Source organism: Felis catus, chromosome A1 (assembly GCF_018350175.1).
Source record: "Felis catus isolate Fca126 chromosome A1, F.catus_Fca126_mat1.0, whole genome shotgun sequence".
In the NCBI taxonomy this organism is placed as follows: Eukaryota; Metazoa; Chordata; class Mammalia; order Carnivora; family Felidae; genus Felis; species Felis catus.
In genome coordinates, this window is record NC_058368.1 from 4,445,934 (window position 1) to 4,465,449 (window position 19,516).

Here is a 19,516-nt window from a genome sequence, read left to right on the forward strand (position 1 = left end):
GTGTTAACAATCTGTGTTTCCTCCTCTGGTGGTTATCTCTCTCACTTTTAAAAACACTTAAGCATCGGGCGCCTGAGTGGCTCAGTCGGTTAAGCATCTGGCTTCGGCTCAGGTCAAGACCTCCCGCTTGGTGGGTTCAAGCCCCGCGTCGGGCTCTGTGCTGACGGCTCGGAGCCCGGAGCCTGCTTCGGCTTCTGTGTCTCCCTCTCTCTCTGCCCCTCCCCCGCTCACGCTCTGTGTCTCAAAAATAAAAAATGTTAAAAAAAATTTTTTTTGTAAACACGTAAGCATTTATTTGTGCATTCATCAGCTGGAAATAATACCTACTATCACCCATGATTCCTGCTATCACATCATCCCATTTCCTATTTCACCCTCCCGATCTGTTCTCTTACTGTATATAGATGTAGGTGTAGCTATATTGATGGTCTTTTTGTTAATTGTACCAGGTGCCAGAAAGGGGGGGTGGAGCTAAAGGCCTTTATTTTGCACCACGTACTGGGTGTCTCTAAGAATGCATGCAGTGTGGGAGGAGCCACGGTTAGCAGCCCGGAGGAGGAGAGAAATAAGCAAAGCTGTGCTGTAGGAACACTATTCTGGCAGGAATAAACAGGATGGAGTCTAGAATACAAAGACTGATTATGAGAGATCAGAGGAGATTCAATACGGCGAGTAAGTCCATTTCCCCCTCGATGTAATCTACAAAACCAAAACTTATCCCTAAGTCACAACGATGATGATAATGATGGTGATGATGATGGTGATGGTGATGATGATGATGATGATGATGGTGATGATGATGATGATGATGGTGGTGATAGCAACTGTCACTGTGTCACTGGGCTAATAAGCCCATCAGAGTATATGTACCTCATTTAAGAGCAAAAACAATCCTGCAGGCAATATGATTACCCCCACGTGACATGATTTACATGAACCCTTACGGGAAGGGAAGTCATCTCCCCAAAGTTCCATGCAGTAAGGAGAAGGGCTGAGGGTTTCTTTCTAACAGGATGACAATGCTATGGGAGTCGAGAGAAAACGGTTCTGCTTGGTACCTTGGTACCGAAGTCCTTTCCCCAAGGACTTGTTACAAGTTCAAGTAGTAAAGGGAGACTGCGCGTTCATTCTTAGCCACAGCTCCCAAACCGCCGTGACAGGAAAGGAGCTCCCGATCACAGCCGGGGTGTCGGAGCCCTGAGTGCACTCCTAAAGCTGCCGATTTAGAGAAGAGAAGAAAAGGGGAAAATGAGAGGGTGATGACAAAGGTAAGAGGGAGTCGGGGGCATGTACTGAAGAGAGAATTTTAGGAAACAGGAAACGGTCAGCAATGTCGCAAACTGCAGAGGCTGTGGGGTTTTGAGGGCTAAAGTGAGTTACTGAACTGTATGACTGGCCGGAGGCCAGGCCCTCGGGAAGACCAGCCAGACGGATTATCAGGCCTAGACCCAGACTCTGGCCATTAGAAGAGGAAGCATCCAGTGTGGACCACTGCCGGGGGAGGTCTGGCAAGAAAAAACAAGGGCTACAGTCTCTCCAAGGGTCAGGGGAGGGGAGCAAATATTTGTTGTTGTTTTTTATTTTTTTTTAACGTTTATTTCTTTTTGAGAGAGAGAGATAAGAGACAGAGTGCAAGCAGGGGAAGGACAGAGAGAGAGAGGGAGACACAGAATCCGAAGCAGGCTCCAGACCCTGAGCTGTCAGCACAGAGCCTGGTGCGGGGCTCGAACTCACGGACCGCTAGATCGTGACCTGAGCCGAAGTCGGGCGCATCACCGACTGAGCCAGCCAGGCGCCCTGGAAGTATTTGTATTTTAAGATGGGGATATCTTAGCACCTCAGCAAGCACAGGGAAAGAAGTTAAGAGAAAGAAAGAGATTGATGATATACAAAAAGTTAGGGTAAGCGATCCCTTTTTCTTCTTTTTATATATGACAACATGTGATTACTATCATATCAATCCCTGAGATGCTTTACAATTTGCAGAGCACTTTCGCATCAAGAGTCTCCCACACTCCTTACATAATTCTGTGAGCCAGGCAGAGCGAGAATTACCGCTTCGTTTTACTTGAGGAAACGGAGGCCCAGAGAGGCCTGTCACGGCACCAGGAGGTCTAGGAGAGAGAGCCCTGAAGTTGCAATCCTGGCTGTCTCTCTCCCTGGTGCTGTGCTTCGAGCAAGGAACTTGGCTTCTGGAGGGGTCTCGATTTGCTAACGAGGGAAACGGAGACGACGCTTCCCGGCTCCCCTGATGGCCAGACCAGGCCTGTGAAGACACTGGCACGGTGCCCACCGCACGGACTACAGCAGCACTGGCGGGAAGGTGGAGGCGGTGCGGCGAGCACTCACGAGCCACCTACTACGTGCCTGATAACTCCTCGAGGTGGGAAGAGCCTGGCACCGTCGGTTCACAGAGCAGGATCCCCAGGTGAGAAGGGGAGTAAGAGCGGTGCTCAAAGGGCCGGGAACAAAGACAGGCCGTGGCTGATTCTGCCCGCCACGGGGGACAGGATGCCACCGTGAGGGTCAGGGAGAAGTTCCAAAAGGAGGTGGCCTCTGGGGCAGGGGTCAAAGGACGAGCTCCCCGGTGAGGGCGAAGGGCATTCCTGGAGAAGGCGGAGCACCAGCCAAGGCTCACGGGTACCGAGGGCCCACGAGCAGAGGCTGCCCACGGCCGACCCGGCCACCTGCCACAGCCGGAGGTCCCGCCACCTGCGTGCTGCCCCCCGCCCTCCGTGACTCCCGCAAGCGAGGGGCGATTCCTGCCCGAAGAGCAGCCACGATGGGAAAAGGTCCAGCGAGGCGGGGAGAGACTCGAAAGGCCCAAAGGGACGTCCAGCGGCCACGAGCCGGGCCTGATGCACCGGCCCTACGACACACCGGTCCCGGGGCAGCAGGCTGACCCCACGGGCCCCTGCCTTTTCTGCTCTCGGCTGGCACCTGCCACACGGCGTGAAATGACACCTAGGCCACTGAACCCCTCGAGGACGTGGGGCCAGAGGCCGGCCAAGCCACGGCCTGCGGCCACGGCACCGGGGCGGCCACTTTGCTTCCGAACACCTGTTCAGGGCACCGCCGGGCACAACTTTCCTATCCGCACAGACACTACGTGTCAGAAACGCCTCCTCCACCATCTAGAGACCGCAAAACGGCAGAGAGGTACTGCGGGGACAGGGAAAACCTATGGCCTCTCAGAGCCACAGCCTCGCTGTGACAAGGCGTGAAACAGGTGTGCTCTGGGGACTTATTTAGTGTGTTATTGCCATCTGTGTCGCCTGTCACTCACTTAGTCATTGCCATCCCTCTCGTCACCTCAAACTCTCTTACGGCTTCACAGGAGAGTTTTACTACTATTTGCTGTCAAGAGGGTCCCACCGGTTTGAATCCGGACACGAGACCTGTCTGCAATCCGTGTACGCTTCTTCCCCAGCCGGAAATCAATCGGAGGAGAATCACTGTTAAGCCACCGTGGCGGCCAAATGAAGCGGAAGACATGCTCTGCTAGTCGTTCTGCTGAGAAATAGGAGGCCCAGGGGTTTACACGTTCTCGATTTGCAGAGAATTAGAACATATTATAATCAGCAGGGTACTGGTATAAAATGAATCTTTCTGATTGGGAGCCCTAGGATTTAGCCATATCTCAAAATCCCCATCAGGAACACTAATTATCACTGAAATAAGTATAGACGTATTAGAGACTTTCAACTGAAGAATTCTTTGTTGTTATTTGAGGGCTTTTTAAAAAAAAAATGTATTTACTTTTGACAGAGAGAGACAGAACATGAGTAGGGGTGGGCGGAGAGAGGGAGACACAGAATCTGAAGCAGGCTCCAGGCTCTGAGCTGTCAGCACTGAGCCGATGAGGGGCTCAAACTCATGAACAGTGAGATCACAACCTGAGCCAAAGTCGGATGCTCAACCAACTGAGCCACCCAGGCGCCCCTGAGGGCTTTTTTTTTTTTTTTTTTTAAAAGAAAAGATCAATGTATCACTGTGCTTAGGAAGTACAATCTATGAGTCAGATTTATATTTCAACCTGTGATGCACCTGGGATTACAGAAAGAACTTGGATGTTATTTCTAAACACATCTTGGCATTGAATGTCGTGAAAACACAGAAACACAATTAAGTGCAGCCAACGGATCCTGGTTGAAACTGCAGGTAAACAAACACAGGCTTCAGTCTTCCCCGGTGCTACTCAGGAGGTTGAGCGAATGTCAGAGAAGCTTTGCACCGCATTGCAAACACTTAGACTCACCACAGCAGGAACGAGACAGCCGGCCGGAGGGCGCGAGTGGGCGAGGGAGAACGCACAGAGGGTAAGAGCAGGGTATGTGACGATGCCATCGGGGCAACTACTGACTTCAGCAAGAGAAAATGAAATAGGGTGTTTCTGGCATCAGGAATGACTGCCTAAGCATGATTTTAATGTGATAGTTGGATGGTGTTTTAAAATGTTTAGTCCTGAGAGCCATAGGGGAGAGCTACCGTTCCATCCGGTTAAACCAAGGTGAGGTAGTAAAAGGTGTCCGACGCCGAAACCCGTTTACCCTTCAGGCAATTCGAACGTACTGAAAATAAAGAACAGAGAATAAAAACGCTCTGTTTTATAAAGAACCGGCCATTGCCAGTTGTTTCTATCTCGCCTTCCGAGGCTACAGCCAAGAAAACTTCTCCAGCCAAACTTCCTGGTAATTGGAGAACAAGGTTCCTTAATGGTACAGACGGGCTGCTTAGTTCACCGGAGATTGTAGTTAACATAAATCAAAACTGAAGTTCACAAATACAGTACAATCCCATCATCACCCCAGAGAAGTGGGAAAGTAAATGGGCGGGCCTGGCGTCCGGGAGAGAGGATGTCCACGTGACACTGCTGTGACTGACTCTGGTGACAGAACCGCCACCTCAGAGGCCGGAGCCACATCTTAGGACAGCCGTGGGACCTCTCTCACGCAGCTTATTTGTTACATTTATACGTAGAATTAGTCATCCCTGAACTGCAACGGTAAGACGAGACAGAACACCCAAAAATGACGGGGGTCCCGTCACATCCATTTCGGAGGAAGCAGCAAAATGACGCTACAAGAAAGCGATCGCGTAGACCCAGAAGTCTGGGACATCTGTCAGACAAGCAACCTGGTGTCTGCCACAAGGTAATAATACGAAAGAGATGGGGGGGCTGGGCTGGGGCAAGGCGTGTGCTCACCTGCCACAGAGTTAGAGATTCGGGGGACAGAAAAAACCAATAGAACGTGTAGGTCTTGGGTGGACCCTGGTTCCAACAAGCTGCCTGGGAGAAAACGGACCCAATACTATCAAGGAAACATGAATACAGACTGAGTATCAGGTGGTGCCAGTGAACTGCTGTGAACCTTCCTGGGCAATGATGGTGCTGGAGTGATGTACGAAAATATCCATATTCTTTAGAGGTACACAAGAAACACGCTGAAGTGAAATGACATGAGGTCAAAGGTTTAGTAACAAGGAAGAAAGGACGGGAGGGAGGAAGGGAGGGAGGGAGAGAAAGAGAGAAAGAAACAGAAAGAAAAAAGATAAGTGAAGCAAATATGGCACAGTTTGGATAGTTACTAAATTTGGGAGATGAAAACATGGGGTTACCTACGTTACTCTTTTTATGTTTTTTTTAATTTCATTTTTGAGAGAGAGAGAGAGAGAGAAAGAGAGAGGGAGGGAGGGAGGGGCTGAGAGAGACACACACAGAATCCGAAGCAGACTCCAGGCTCCGAGCCAGCAGCACAGAGCCTGATGCAGGGCTCGAACTCACTGACTGTGAGATCATGACCCGAGCTGAAGTCGGACGCCCAACCGACTGAGCCACTCAGGTGCCCCCACCTATGTTATTCTTTATACTTGTGTTTATTTTGAAAGTTTTCATAATAAATGTTACTGGTTTTCAACACTGACAGCACCAAGTTCACTGCACATACACTAGCCAATAAACTATACAATTTCACACATCAAACAAATCTTTATTATCTTGAAATACCACAGAGTCATCTGTCTGTGAAAGTTCAGGGTTTCCTGAAGAGTTTAAAACAGAAAACATTCCTATTTCATTATGTGAATGAATCCTCTCGAACTTTTGAGAATACCCCTTAGCAAAGAATAGACAATACTGAATTCCACTTCCCAATAATATCTACAAAATATCACCAAAATTAATGAAGTAATACTCACTGAAACTCACTGTTGGCAGAAGAGAAAGTTGACCAGCATTGAAAACACACATCAAACACTGCCAGGACACTTGAAACAACTTTAAAATGATTACCTCTAGGGGACAGGGGCAAGGGGGAGTGCTGTGAGCAGGGACGGGTATGACACCAAAATTTCTCAGTGAGTACTTTTTAAAGTTGTGGTGACTTTTCAAACCATACAAATGTACAGCCTGTTCAAAAATCCCATGTAAATTTTAAATAAAATAACTGTATATGTACTTCTCATAATTTAAAGAGTGACTTTTCAGGGCGCCTGGATGGCTCAGTGGGTTGTGCGTCTGACTTGGGTTCAGGTCATGATCTCGCGGTTCACGGGTTCGAGACTCGTGTCGGGCTCTGTGCTGACAGCTCGGAGCCTGGAGCCTGCTTCGGATTCTGTGTCTCCCTCTCTCTCTGCTCCTTTCCCGCTTACCCTCTGTCTCTCTCTGCCTCAAAAATAAATAAATGTTTTAAAAAGTTTTGTAAAGAATGACTTTTCCTGTGCCATGCAGACTCCAACACTAAAACTTGAAAAAGAAAATTAAGATTTTTCTGTGCTCTTTAAGATTTCCATCGGTCACTCATGCCTCTATTTCCCAGGACCAACCCTGGGTGGTTTGAAGACACGTTAATTTCTCACCTCACTTGTAATAGGTTCTTTCTTTAGGCGAACATTTAAGAAACTTGAAAGGAATCTGAACATAAAAGCAAAAAAAGAAAGGTCCCAGGGGTTAACTTGAAGAAAAACTCAAACCAAGGAAAGCCTTCTATTTTTTGTTTCGTGTCAAACCACACATTTATTTAAGTCTTTACTTGAAAGCAGAGGAATTTAACAAGGATTTAGCAGTCCTCACGTCATTCCGTCCTTTCAACCTCCAATCCAAACCGTTCTGTTTTCGCTTTCTTTTCTCATCCATTACCTGTGCCTCTCAGCCTACTCTTGTCAATCAAGATTACTGAAATCTCAAGCCAAAACTCAATCATTTGCCTTTTAAGCTACTGAAAATCGATGTTTAAACCCCCCGATTCTTACGATCCCATCTGAAGCATTTCGGCATCCCTTTTCTTGCTTCTTTGAACGGAGTTTAGAGCCCAACACATGACCTAGTATGGACACTTGAAGTAAATTCAGTAAAGCCCCTGGTGGAGACCAGGTAGGTTATACTGTGTTCCTGGAAGAGCTGGCGATTTCTTAACTCTAAGAACCAATAAGCCCGGTGGAAACTTCTGCCAACAAACGAGCACTATGAAGACCTCCCAGATGGTAACCCGCTTCCAACAAATCTGGTAGATGAAAAAAGCCATTCACGAATATACGATATGATATTCTCTTTACAACTGGATTGCTTTTAATAAGGATTTCCGAGTATTGCTTTGGACACAGTCTTCAACAGTGGCTATTCGCCAATAATGCATTTGTCGAGAGTCCAGAGTGTTTATTTCACACGTAACCACAAATGGAAAAAATAAGACAGACTTTGTTCTTAAGAGCGTTAAGGTATGGTTGACAAGACGTGTTGAACACGGGGGACCAAAGGAACACGTCGTTAAAGGTCAAGGGTGCCGCGTGGAGGCTGGGAAGCATGGTGGTGACGGGAAGCACAGAGGCTGTGGCAGACCCGGAGGTGTCGTGGACCCTTGGCGAAATTTCACAAGTGAGACAGCAAAGGAAGGCAAAGGGAACACTATTAGCTGCCAGACACGGGCTCTGTCTGAGACACAAAGGGATCTAAGTGCGAGACGCAGGGTTTCGTCCGGCTGAGGAAAACTGTGAAGGAAGAGGATGGTGGGAAAGACCAGAAGGGCAGGCCATACCCAGCAAATAACCGTGGGTGTGCACGTATTCGTTGTTAAAGAAAAGCGGGCTGTGCCCGGACGGATCCTAGAGGCCATGAATGACGGCTGCAATTCTATTTTGAAGGCAGTAGCCTTCAAGAGGCTGTGGCCTTCAAGAGGAAAGCGACCCGAGGTGAGCTGCCCTGCCCGCCAGACACAGGGTTTCCTCCTCCTTGGACAGAGTGATGCTCTGGGAAGCAGGGGCGAGGTGCGCTTCCCTGTCCCTGTGTCCCTTCTCTATCCTTAAAAGCTTGTCTGATGAGCATTCTACAACTAATTCGACATATTCATTACACTTGAGACGAGTGTTTTCTTAGAGGAGACTTCGGAGGGAAGGGACCACTCCTTCGAAAGATTTTAAAGAACACGTAAAAAGCATCTCTTAGAGCAGATCATCCTCTAGAAGAGTGTCCCCAGAAGGCCAATTCCATATAATCATGTTATTTTAGTACTCATAATAGCAACATTATCTCATTTCATCCTGACCTACAAAGTAGGGACTGTCATAACCCCCATTTTATAGATACCCTTGCTGAGAGGCTTAGAGAGGACGAGGAACTTTCTTTCCAAAGCTCATGGATACCTCATTAGCGGTGGAGCCAGGACTCACACAGGCCCCCCAGACGTCAGGGGACATACTCCAGACCACACCGCCATGCTGCCTGGGGTGTTGCCACTCAACAATTGCCCCGTGTGGACGGTAACCCCCGTCTCTGTGGCCAGTCCAGAGGACAGAGAACTCCCAATCTATCTGCGGGCTCAGAGATCCCTAAGGACTGACTCCAGAGTCAGTCAGCAACACAAAGACTTCGCAATATTGTACTTTCGGTAAAAACGGAGAAGAGCAAGTCACCACCTTTTATTCAGTATCTTTTATTTAAGATTACTATCAAACTTCTCAGGGATCTCCTACTCCTAATTAATGCTTATACTTTATAATTGACGATGTCTTTCCAAGTCTTCAAATATTCACAAGTAATTTCCACAGAACCACCACCTGGGCATCCTACACTTATAGAGTAAAGCTAAATAACAAATAAAAATCACAGAGTGAAACTCGGGAAGAAACAAACACATCTAATTTACATCACTTTCCACGAACAAAAAATTTTAACAACCTTATATAGATGTGGAAAGCATTAATAAAAAAAAAAAAATTAGTGTTCCCTTACAAATAACCAAACCAAATCTCTCTTTGAAAAAGTTTTAGAAGAGAAATGATACGTTTTCTGTAACGATAAGGAGCAAGGTCTGAAGTTCCAGAGCCATAAAACGCACCTGTGAAATGACTACATTAAGCTATAACATATTCTGGGCACTCACTGTGTATCATAATCAAATGATGACAGATTTTGAATGACAGCTTATGTGCTTCCACAGAGAAGGAGGCCTGTGCTGAGTCTGAAATATATGTATAAAAAACAGTAGCTGACGAAGTATTAGGAGACAATCTGCTTTGTAAGTAAGACTTGAATAATGCAGAGGAACAGAAAGACTTCAGAGCTGAATACCAATCAAACTTAAGTATATTATGATCATGATGTATGCCAACATGCTTTAATGGAGAAAAAGGCACAAAACTTATTTTCGTCCACTACCTAAATCAATCTTAACTCTCGTGGTTAAAGCTGAGCAGCTCAAGAAGCAGCTGTAAGAGAAAAATGTTAAAAATCTGTTGAAGGGTAGGATTTGGGGGTTTTCAAAAATTACTAATGCACACATAAAGTTGCTTGGGACACAAACATTTCTAAACGTGCTCACTTTGTTTTTTGGGTTTTCTCGTTTTGTTTTGTTTTTAGATGTCTTCACTTTGAACAGCCCTCCATATTTCTTGGGTTTACATGCAAATATAAAAATGACAGAAATAGGGTGTATTTAGGGGGGAAAACAAACATACCCACCAGTTTGCCATTATATAATCAAAGAGGAGACTACGGAACTGGAGGAGGACTTAAATCAAGTTAACTGTCCTAAATCTTAATTTCCCATGTATCCTTCCAGATGTGCCAATAATATGTTGACAATATGTTCAAATAAAAATGAGGAAACCTAAGAAAACCGTATGTCACCATCCCCAGTACCACTCTATTCCTTCCTTAGTTCAACATATATTTGCCGAGCACCCATCCCGGGCCAGAAACGAGCGACAACCAAACTTCCAGCCCCCGAAACACTCCATCTACTAAGAAAACCTGGAAGCTACTCCCAGGAAGAAGCCAGATTCTAGATACCACACAGAGATATTCAAAAGTTTTAAACCAGGAAGTGACCCGAGCCATACAAGTATAGGCTTTGGAGGAAGGGTAGACAATACTAAGGCTGAGAGCGCAGGTGTTAAACCAGACGAAGAATGTGCGGGCAAATGTTGGCAAAGGCCAGGGCAGGGCGCGGACTTGAGCGTATACGGGCTTTTAAGGCGGGCAACTGAGTGAGGAGATTACTCACATTGCACGATTACTGTACAAAGTGCTCAATAAACAGTTTCTTTCTTCCTTCTCATTTATAAGGACTTGTCAAAACAAAACAAAACAAAACAACTTACCTCTCTGCACGAATCACACCGCTGTAGTAGGGGGGATCCCAAGGCATTAATTCCTACAATGGAAAAATCCATTGCTATGAAAATTATTGACTACTTCGCAATTTTTACCAAGAATTTAGCCAGCTTATAAGATGTAAACCATTATATCAGGTAAGTTTTTTAAAGACCCTAAAAATGCCCACCTCTTTATTTTGACTTCCCTATAATCAATAAGTACAAAGGCATAAAAAAAACAATGTCCCAGAATTTGGGGGGGAAAGTAAATAATGTACAATGTCAACTTATAAAAGTCAACATTAATAGATTAAATTAGCCATGTTGAAATTTTTCCCAACATGTAACCCACGTATTTATCCATAAAACATACTGCAAGTAAGATTAGGGCTCTAAAGGTAAGATTAGAGTTCTTTCTAAATCTAAGCAGGAAGCTTAGGGTGGATCCCCAAAAAGAAAGCAACAATTTCAAGTGTAACGAAGGGAGAATTAACTCTAATCGTGGCAAAGAAAATATGTCATAAAGAAGCATTGTCCTAATAGTTGGTTTTGACAACTGGTACAGAATACTGACGGGGAAAAAAGCCTGAATCTGTGGAAGATCATCCTCCCCACAAACTGTCCAGGTGACAGGAGTGACTAACGGCCCAGGCTGTGAAGTCAGATTGCCTTGGCTCAAGTGTTCAATCCACATTACTGCACAATGTTGGAAGAGTCATTTCTTAAATGTTTATTTATTTTTGAGAGAGAGAGAGAGACAGCGCGCAAGCAGGGGAGGGGCAGAGAGAGAGAGGGAGACGCAGAATCCGAAGCAGGCTCCAGGCTCCGAGCTGTCAGCCCAGAGCCCGACGCGGGGCCCGAACCCACGAACCGCGAGATCATGACCTGAGCCGAAGTCGGACGCTCAACCGACTGAGCCACCCAAGGTGCCCCTGGAAGAGTTATTTCTGCTCGCCAATGCTTTCCCATCTCCCTTCTACATGACCTGATTGCACCGCCCTGAACCCTGAGCCCGCCTCCTGCGACTCTTGCCCTCCCTCACTGCACTGGTCTCCTCCCCGTTTTCCAAGCACAACGGGCAGCTGCTCTCTCTGCTGAGAAGGCTCTGCCCTACGTGACGTGTGCGGGGCACTGCCTCGTTTCTCCCAAGGCTCTGCTCAAGTGTCTTCTTACACGAGAAGTCTTCCCGGAGTCAGCTAAGCATCTGACTCCTGATTTCAGCTAAGGTCATGATCCTGTGATTCGTGATTTCAAGCTCTGCGCTGACGGTGTGGAACCTACTTGAGATTCCCCCCACCCTCTCTCTTCCCACACTCCTCACTGTCTCTCTCTTGAAAGTAAATAAACATTAAAAAAAGGAATAGGAGGGGCGTCTGGGTGGCTCAGTCAGTGCTGACAGCTCAGAGCCTGGAGCCTGTTTCAGATTCATTCTCTCTCTCTCTCTCTCTCTCTCTCTCTCTCTCTCTCTGCTTCTCCCTGGCTCTCACTGTCTCTCTCTCTCAAAAATAAACATTCAAAAAAATTAAAAAAAAAAAAGGAATAGGAAGGTGAATCTGAGAATTACAGAAAACCACAGAAAAATCTTAAACAAGAGAGTGACGAAGTCAGATCTGCTTTTTGGCAAAACCCCTCTAATGGCAAGTCATTCATTCATTCGTTCATTCATTCATATTTCAAATAAGTGTTGAGTACCTACCCTATGTCTCACACTTAGCACATTGCTAAGCAGTCCAAATCAGGAGCCAGAACCAAAGGCTAGAAAAGTAGTTCAGCAACTACAACTATGGTCTGGGTGAGAAGTAAGAATGACCTCAACCAGAACTGTGGCCATGGGCGTGGAGAGGAGAGAACAGAGTTCTCTGGAAGGTAGAATCCACAGGATTTGGTAAATGATTATATGTGGGCAGAGAGGGGAAAAAGATAAATAACTGGAAGGGCTTGTTGGAACAGGACTGTAGGGCTAGAGATACAGCACGTCTCATGTGGGACTGGAGAGTTTGTATTTCTAACAAGTTCCAGATGCTGCTGCTGCTTCTGGTCCAGGGAACACACTTTGAGAACTACTGGCCTGGAGCAAATCCAGGTTCTGGCGTGGTACCGTTCACGACGAGATCAGGCATTTCACAAATATCTAGAGAATCACCTGCATACCAAATGTCTAGAGAGGATAGTTTCATATTAGCTTATAATAAAGGAGCTTCTGACGACGTATTTTATCTTTTCTATTTCTATATTCACCAAAATAAATTCTGGCCTATACCTAGCTTCCTAAGTGGATGTACCTACTAAGCCAAAGTTGCAGATGACTGACCCTAGTTACTTTGCTAGACAGCTCCTACCATAAATTAACAAACCGACATGCTACTCTTGAAACTGGTGAATTTGGTAGCATTAATCTATTTCTTAGTGGCTGTATCTGAGAAACTGGAAGATAGTTTCTAAATCTGCAAGGCTCATTTCCCCTAGATGTTCTCTAGGACTTTGGCTCTAGCGGCCAGCACCAAAATCAAGAACTGCCAACGACAGGACCTATAAGAGAATAAGGCAGACAACCAGTAACCCAGTAAACGCCCTTGAACCAAATGAGAGCGAGGGTCCTAACACCTGGAATCCCATCACTTTTGGGGGCACACCATCACTTGGGCATCCTTCTGGACATAAAGACACTTAAGTCTGTACTATAAGATCATGCAATCGTTTAATCTTATGACTGAAAACACCACCTAAGTGTTTTAAGATGGGGTATCCTTTGAAGTCCGCATCGATCTATTTAATTGAGCGCCAGAAGTTAGCAAATAAAAAAGTAAACTGTAATGTTAACACTGATGGTTAAATTGCCACCTGCCAGATCAGTCCTCCACTGAGCTTCCTTAAAGGCTGCTTCAAACGGAGAAGCCCACTTTCCATAGAATAGAAGCAGCCTTCACACGAGTATATATGAACATACATAGCTAATATACGTTTATAGGTGTGCGTACACGCATGAGTGTGTGTGTGTGTGTGTCTTCTATCAACTAACCAACAAAAATACTGGATTGCCGAGAAATGTCAGATTCAGACGTATGGATCAAGTATTTCAATACTTTATTCACCAAACCCAAGAATCAGAACCAAGTCCAGGGATAACAAACAAGACTATATGTACCTTCAGCATATAACAAGAAAGTTCTAGAGTCAAAAGATAAGGACCCCAGCTGATAGACTGTTTACATTATAATAAAAATATTCCGCGGTGCCTGGGTTGATCAGTCAGTTAAGCGTCCGACTGGACCTTAGGTCACGATCTCACGGTTCGTGAGTTTGAGCCCCGCATCAGGCTCCGTGCTGACAGCTCGAAGCCTGGAGCCTGCTTCGGATTCTGTGTCTCCCTCTCTGCCCCTTCCCCGCTCATGCTCTGTCTCTCTCTCTCTCTCAAAAAATAAACATTAAAAAAAATATGTAAAAGTGTCACTTACAGAATTTTGAGGATTTAGTTTCATTTTCATCCCTCGTATCATCTCAAAGTCTCTTATAGTTCTGTAAAACAAGTGTATTGGGACAAAATTTTAATAATTACATTAATAATTTTGTTTATGTACCTTTCCGATATTCATGATAAAATCAGAAGTAATTTGTAGTGCAAATGTAAGCCAGTATCAATCCACATTTTACCTGTGTTAAAAGGGATGTCAATATATCATTAGTAAGTTACTGCCATTTCTACCTTAAAAACATCCTAGCAGACAGATAAAGGTTTTGATAGTATTAAAGCCTGGGAAAATGAGCAATGTTACACAAACATGCAAAGTATTCACCAGAAAACTTAAAATAACTGCTTTTTGCTACACATTAAGAAGGTAAGAGACTAACAAATAACTTTCTACAAGAAAAAACATGAACAGAGATTATATTTAAGATTTCCATTCATATTTTTTCCCCAAAGAAAACTCTAGCTGGGCAATAATCAAATATGTGCTTAAAATTATAGAATATGAAGTTTCTGTTAGAATTAACACCTATATATATCCATAAAACTCTGAAGATATGTTTGCTCAAAATACAATCTATAGCTACAGAGAAGGGAAGAAAGAACACTAACACTTTCCTAATAAAGCAGAGTATATTCTCAACTAACCGCATAATTAATACTTCCTTTTCATTCTATCAAAGCCACAGTGATTCACTAGATTAAAAGAAAATTTTAGAATTTAAAATATAATCCAAGTTAGAGAGGACTGGGTGCTCAGGAGTGAATTTATAATAATAGAAAATGGAAATCTGAGATAAATTCAACGTGCTGGTGGTCAAAAGGCAAAGGAAATTCCAGGCAGCAGAATAAGGCAGCCGTGACACGCCTCCTTCTGGAACCGTCGGTCTCTGAAGGCTGCCGGAGTGTGGCCTCTCAACAAAGCACGAGAGAAGCACCGGCAAAGGACAAGTGGCACGATCAAGAATGGAAGGCAGGGCCACAACAAAGGAACTCAGATGGGGAGGCAGATCATTCTTAAGATCAAAAACACAGCTCAATCTACCACATCCATGAGCCATGTACATTTAGGCCAAAAGAAGAGAAACACGACTTTATGAGCTTGTAATATTGGTGGCAGGAGTCGAAAATATCTAGTTCCAAAAAGGTTTGGGAAACATTTTTTAATTACACATCAATGATGGGTTCCTAAGACAATGAACTGGTTAATCAGAGGGGACAGCCGAAGTTTTCACGACTGTCACCTTGGGAAGACAGCTATGTGCTTTCAAAGTATTCCTCATTGTTAATCCAATCTTCCGACTCGGCCATAGATCTGACTCGATATTCCCACACTTACATTCTTAATAGGTCACCTTCAAATTTTTTCTAAATTTATATAAAGGCGCCCGGGTGGCTCAGTCAGTTAAGCGTCCGACTTTGGCGCAGGTCACGATCTCACAGTTCATGGGTTCGAGCCCCACATCAGGCTCTCTGCCGACAGCTCAGAGCCTGGAGCCTGCTTCAGATTCTGTCTGTGTCTCTCTCTCTCTGCCCCTCTCCTGCGTACGCCCTGTCTCTCTCTGTCTCTCAAAAATGAATGAAATGAATTTTAAAAAAATGAAAAAGAAGAAAAACCTACATGATACACATCTGAAGAGTAGTACAAAAACTAACCTTTCAGAAAGTTTTTCTGATAGCTTCTCAAGGAACTGCATGACCGTCTCTAAAATGAAATCCAAAAGAAAATGTCTTTAATTACATAAAATATAATGAACGTACCTGTTAAAATTAGAATGTAATAGTCATAATCTATACACTGTAATGCCCTTAAAGAGATCATTTTCAAATGCCCTCAAAGAGATATGTCGGGGTTGCTAACATATCCTAGGCATAAGTATTTCCAAATGATGATGATCAGTTTATCAGAAAACAAATTTAACGAACATAGTAGTAATCCAAACCCTTCGATTATACCCCAGAGGAAGGAGTGAAGGGGGAGGTTAAAAAAAAGAATCCAAATTTTCAATGTGTTTCTATCTACTCATATGTGTAAGAGAAAAAATACTTTTCTTAGACCTGCTTAATTTTGCCCGAGTTTCAAAAAAAATAGCCAGACTCTGATTTGTTCATAAAAGCCAGTGTAATTTTGAAGCGTGAGTCACTGAAAATTAGATTTTAGAAATCAATGTTTTTCCGGAGAGCTATATTTCTTTTTTATATATAGCTGCAGAATAATCTATTCAGGATCAACACCAAAAGAAAATAAACAAAATTAGAACCTTAGAAATTTAAGCTCCGCTAGGATTTTTTTTTTAATCACTTAAAGACTTCAGCCATAGTCATTATATACTACAAACTCATAAAGGCAATATGGTACAACTGTCATTATTTCCCATGACGGGGAATTTTTCGTGTGTACTTTTGAATTTGCCACTTTCCGCCACTGATTTATGTGTAGAGTTCTCACATGCGTTTTAGAGTTTGCCACAAACACTGTTTTTATATTTTCCAGATGATCTTGTATATGGTTTTAAGTTTCTCGCCGTCTCCAATTTATCTCCTTTCTGAGTAAAATAAAAGCCTGAGAAAAGAACGGAGGTTAACCTAAACCAAGAAGCTCTGGGTTTCTTGCCACTATCGATATTTAACGGCCTTGGAAACAGTAATCTTGGAAACACTGCCCCATGTGCCATATTAAATGGTATTAGGCCTTTTAGGAAAAAAACATTATTTCATTAAAAATGAAAGCTTATTTTAGGATATCATACCAGCTGCCATAGAGAAGTATGTTCAAGTAAGTCTGTGCGTGCTTTTATTCCTAAGTGAGATTTTTACTCACTTTCACCCATTTTTGTTTTTCTAGCTATCTTACATGTGAAAGATCTACCTCAATCTACCTGGAAAACTGTCATATTGAAAAGAATGAGGGGCACCCGGGGGGCTCGGATAAGCATCTGACTTCAGCTCAGGTCATGATCTCACGGTTCATGGGTTCGAGCCCGGTGTCAGGCTCTGTGCTGACAGACAGCTCAGGGCCTGCAGCCTGCTTTGGATTCTATGTCTCCCTCTCTCTCTGCCCCTCCCCCACTCATGCTCTGTCTCTCTCTGTCTCAAAAATAAATAAACATTAAGAAATAAAAACAATAAAAACAATAAAAATAGAATAAAATAAAATAGAATAAAATAAAATAAAATAAAATAAAATAAAATAAAATAAAATAAAATAAAATAAAATAAAATAAAATAAAATAAAAAAATGAGTTTGAAAGCCCCTGAAAACAAATAAATGCCTCACTGGAAAATTATTTCCTAATTCACCTGCCATATGAGTGCCCACCTTAACCTTGGTTTATATCCCTTCCCACCTCCTTCTCTCTGCTGAAAGTTCACCATTTCTTCACCACCGATTTCCAGTTTCACCTCCCTCATAAAACCCTCAACAACTACATAGCATCTGACAAACTTCCCGAACTCCTAAAATCCTCTAGCATTGTTCTGTCTATACTTACCACTCGTTTGGCACTGAAAAGACACTGACCTGCATTACTGTTTATATTTAGATCACTGAGCTCCCCACCTAAATTTTAAATTCCTTAAGGACACAAACTCATATCCTCTGTGGCTCTGTGCACAACAGCCCAACTCTAACATACGACCATGCTAACCACCTGGCGAGCAGTGGATTTGCTCGTAATGATACCTGGCATTAGCAGCTGCAAGTCCGGTGGGTTGGAGAATCCACACTGCTCACCCCAGCAGTCAATCCTCGACCTTCTTTAGATTTCACATGTCCTCAGCATTTGAGTCAGCTGATCACTGTCCTCCCCTTAAGTCACTTCCTGGCGTGGCCTCCAGGACCACCCACTCTGTTCACTTTCCTCCTCTTTCACTGATGCTCCTTCTTGGCGGCCATGACTGGCTTTTCCTCATATCCCTGACGTCTTAAACTTGGGAGAGCCCAGAGCTCAGTCCCTGGACTTCCATTCTTCTTCAAATGCACTCACTCCCCTGGACACCTCAGACAAACTCATGCCCTAAAATACAGACCCTAATTTATCTCTCTGGCTCAGAGCCCTCTCCTCAACTCCTGCCTACTCAACATCACCATGTGAACACCAATTGGCACCTCAACTTAACTTGAACCAAACGAAGCCTCCAGGCCCCTCCCTCTTAGTTGACAGCAACTCACTATGTCTTTTCAGTTGATCAGCTTAAAAATCTTGGTTCCCCTTCAAAATGCTGTGTCTCTAGAATCTGACACCTCCTATGACTCCACTGCCACCACTTTGGTCAAGCCGCCATCTTTCTCATCACGATTACTGCAAAACCCCTTCTGACAGGCCTCTCCTCCACCCTTACCTCTCTGCAGCCTATCTCGGTGTCAGCAGGACATGACCTGCCATCAAAATGTAAGACAGATCACCCTACTTCTCTGCTCAAACCCCCAAATGACTTCCCATCTCACTCGAGGAAAAGCCCTGAACACAGCTCCCCCTTGCGTCTGCCTCCACCTCTTCCCGCTCCCCTCGCTCACTCCACTCGCCACTTTGCCCTTTTTGCTTCTCAGATGTGTCCAGCTACCTAGGGTCCTCTGCCCTTGCCGTGCCTCCTTCTGGAACTTTCTTCCCCTAAGAGCCACAGGCTTATTCCTGCACCTCCTTCAAGTCTATGCTCATTTGTCCCGCCCCCAGCCCCGTCAACTCTGTTTAAAATCCACACCCGTTCACATTCCTTAACCCCTTCCCCATCCAGTTTTCTCTACAGCTTGTATTAACTAATAAAATACTGTGTTCTTTACCTATTTAGGTCGGTCTTATCTCCCTTACAGAAATATAAACCGCTCCAGAGCAGGAATTTCCACCTGTGTTACACACTGATTTATTTCTAGGGCCTACAATAATATCTGACACATCGTGGGCACTCGGTAAATACTTGTCAAATCAATGGCTGATGACAGAGAACGAAGATGATGCCTTTTATACATCTGTTTGGTCTCAAACAGCCTACAAAGACCATACACTTAGGGCATGGGTTTAGGGTTCAGCCCTGACGCTTTTTGGCACAAGAACTAACCCTGGGTTCCTATCCTATAAAGTGGATACGAACATCTACCTCACAGGGCTGTGGAGGCACTGAATAATGGCCCAGAGTAAGCATCATACTATTATCACAGCGGACCCTTGAACAACACGGGTTTGAACTGTGTGGGTGCACTTACACATGGATATTTTTCAACAGATACAGTATAGTACTATAAACGTACTTTCTCTTACTAACATTTTTCCTCCAGTTTACTTTATTATAATACAGTACATAGGGGCGCCTGGGTGGCGCAGTCGGTTAAGCGTCCGACTTCAGCCAGGTCACGATCTCGCGGTCCATGAGTTCGAGCCCCACGTCGGGCTCTGGGCTGATGGCTCACAGCCTGGAGCCTGTTTCCGATTCTGTGTCTCCCTCTCTCTCTGCCCCTCCCCCGTT

At 44.6% G+C, this 19,516-nt stretch overlaps 1 protein-coding gene across 10 annotated transcripts in view; it reads right to left on the reverse strand.

Moving 5' to 3' along the window:
- Window positions 1-19,516, reverse strand: part of MIPEP (mitochondrial intermediate peptidase) — a 200,559-nt gene that overhangs the window by 158,982 nt on the left and 22,061 nt on the right. For all 10 annotated transcript variants that reach the window (XM_045041709.1, XM_045041790.1, XM_045041638.1 and 7 more), the window contains 3 exons: window positions 15,713-15,761; window positions 14,046-14,106; window positions 10,597-10,649 (listed from right to left, as the gene is read on the reverse strand). In XM_045041709.1, the coding sequence (XP_044897644.1) occupies window positions 10,597-10,649; window positions 14,046-14,106; window positions 15,713-15,761 (163 nt within the window). The remainder of the gene's footprint in view (window positions 1-10,596; window positions 10,650-14,045; window positions 14,107-15,712; window positions 15,762-19,516) is intronic.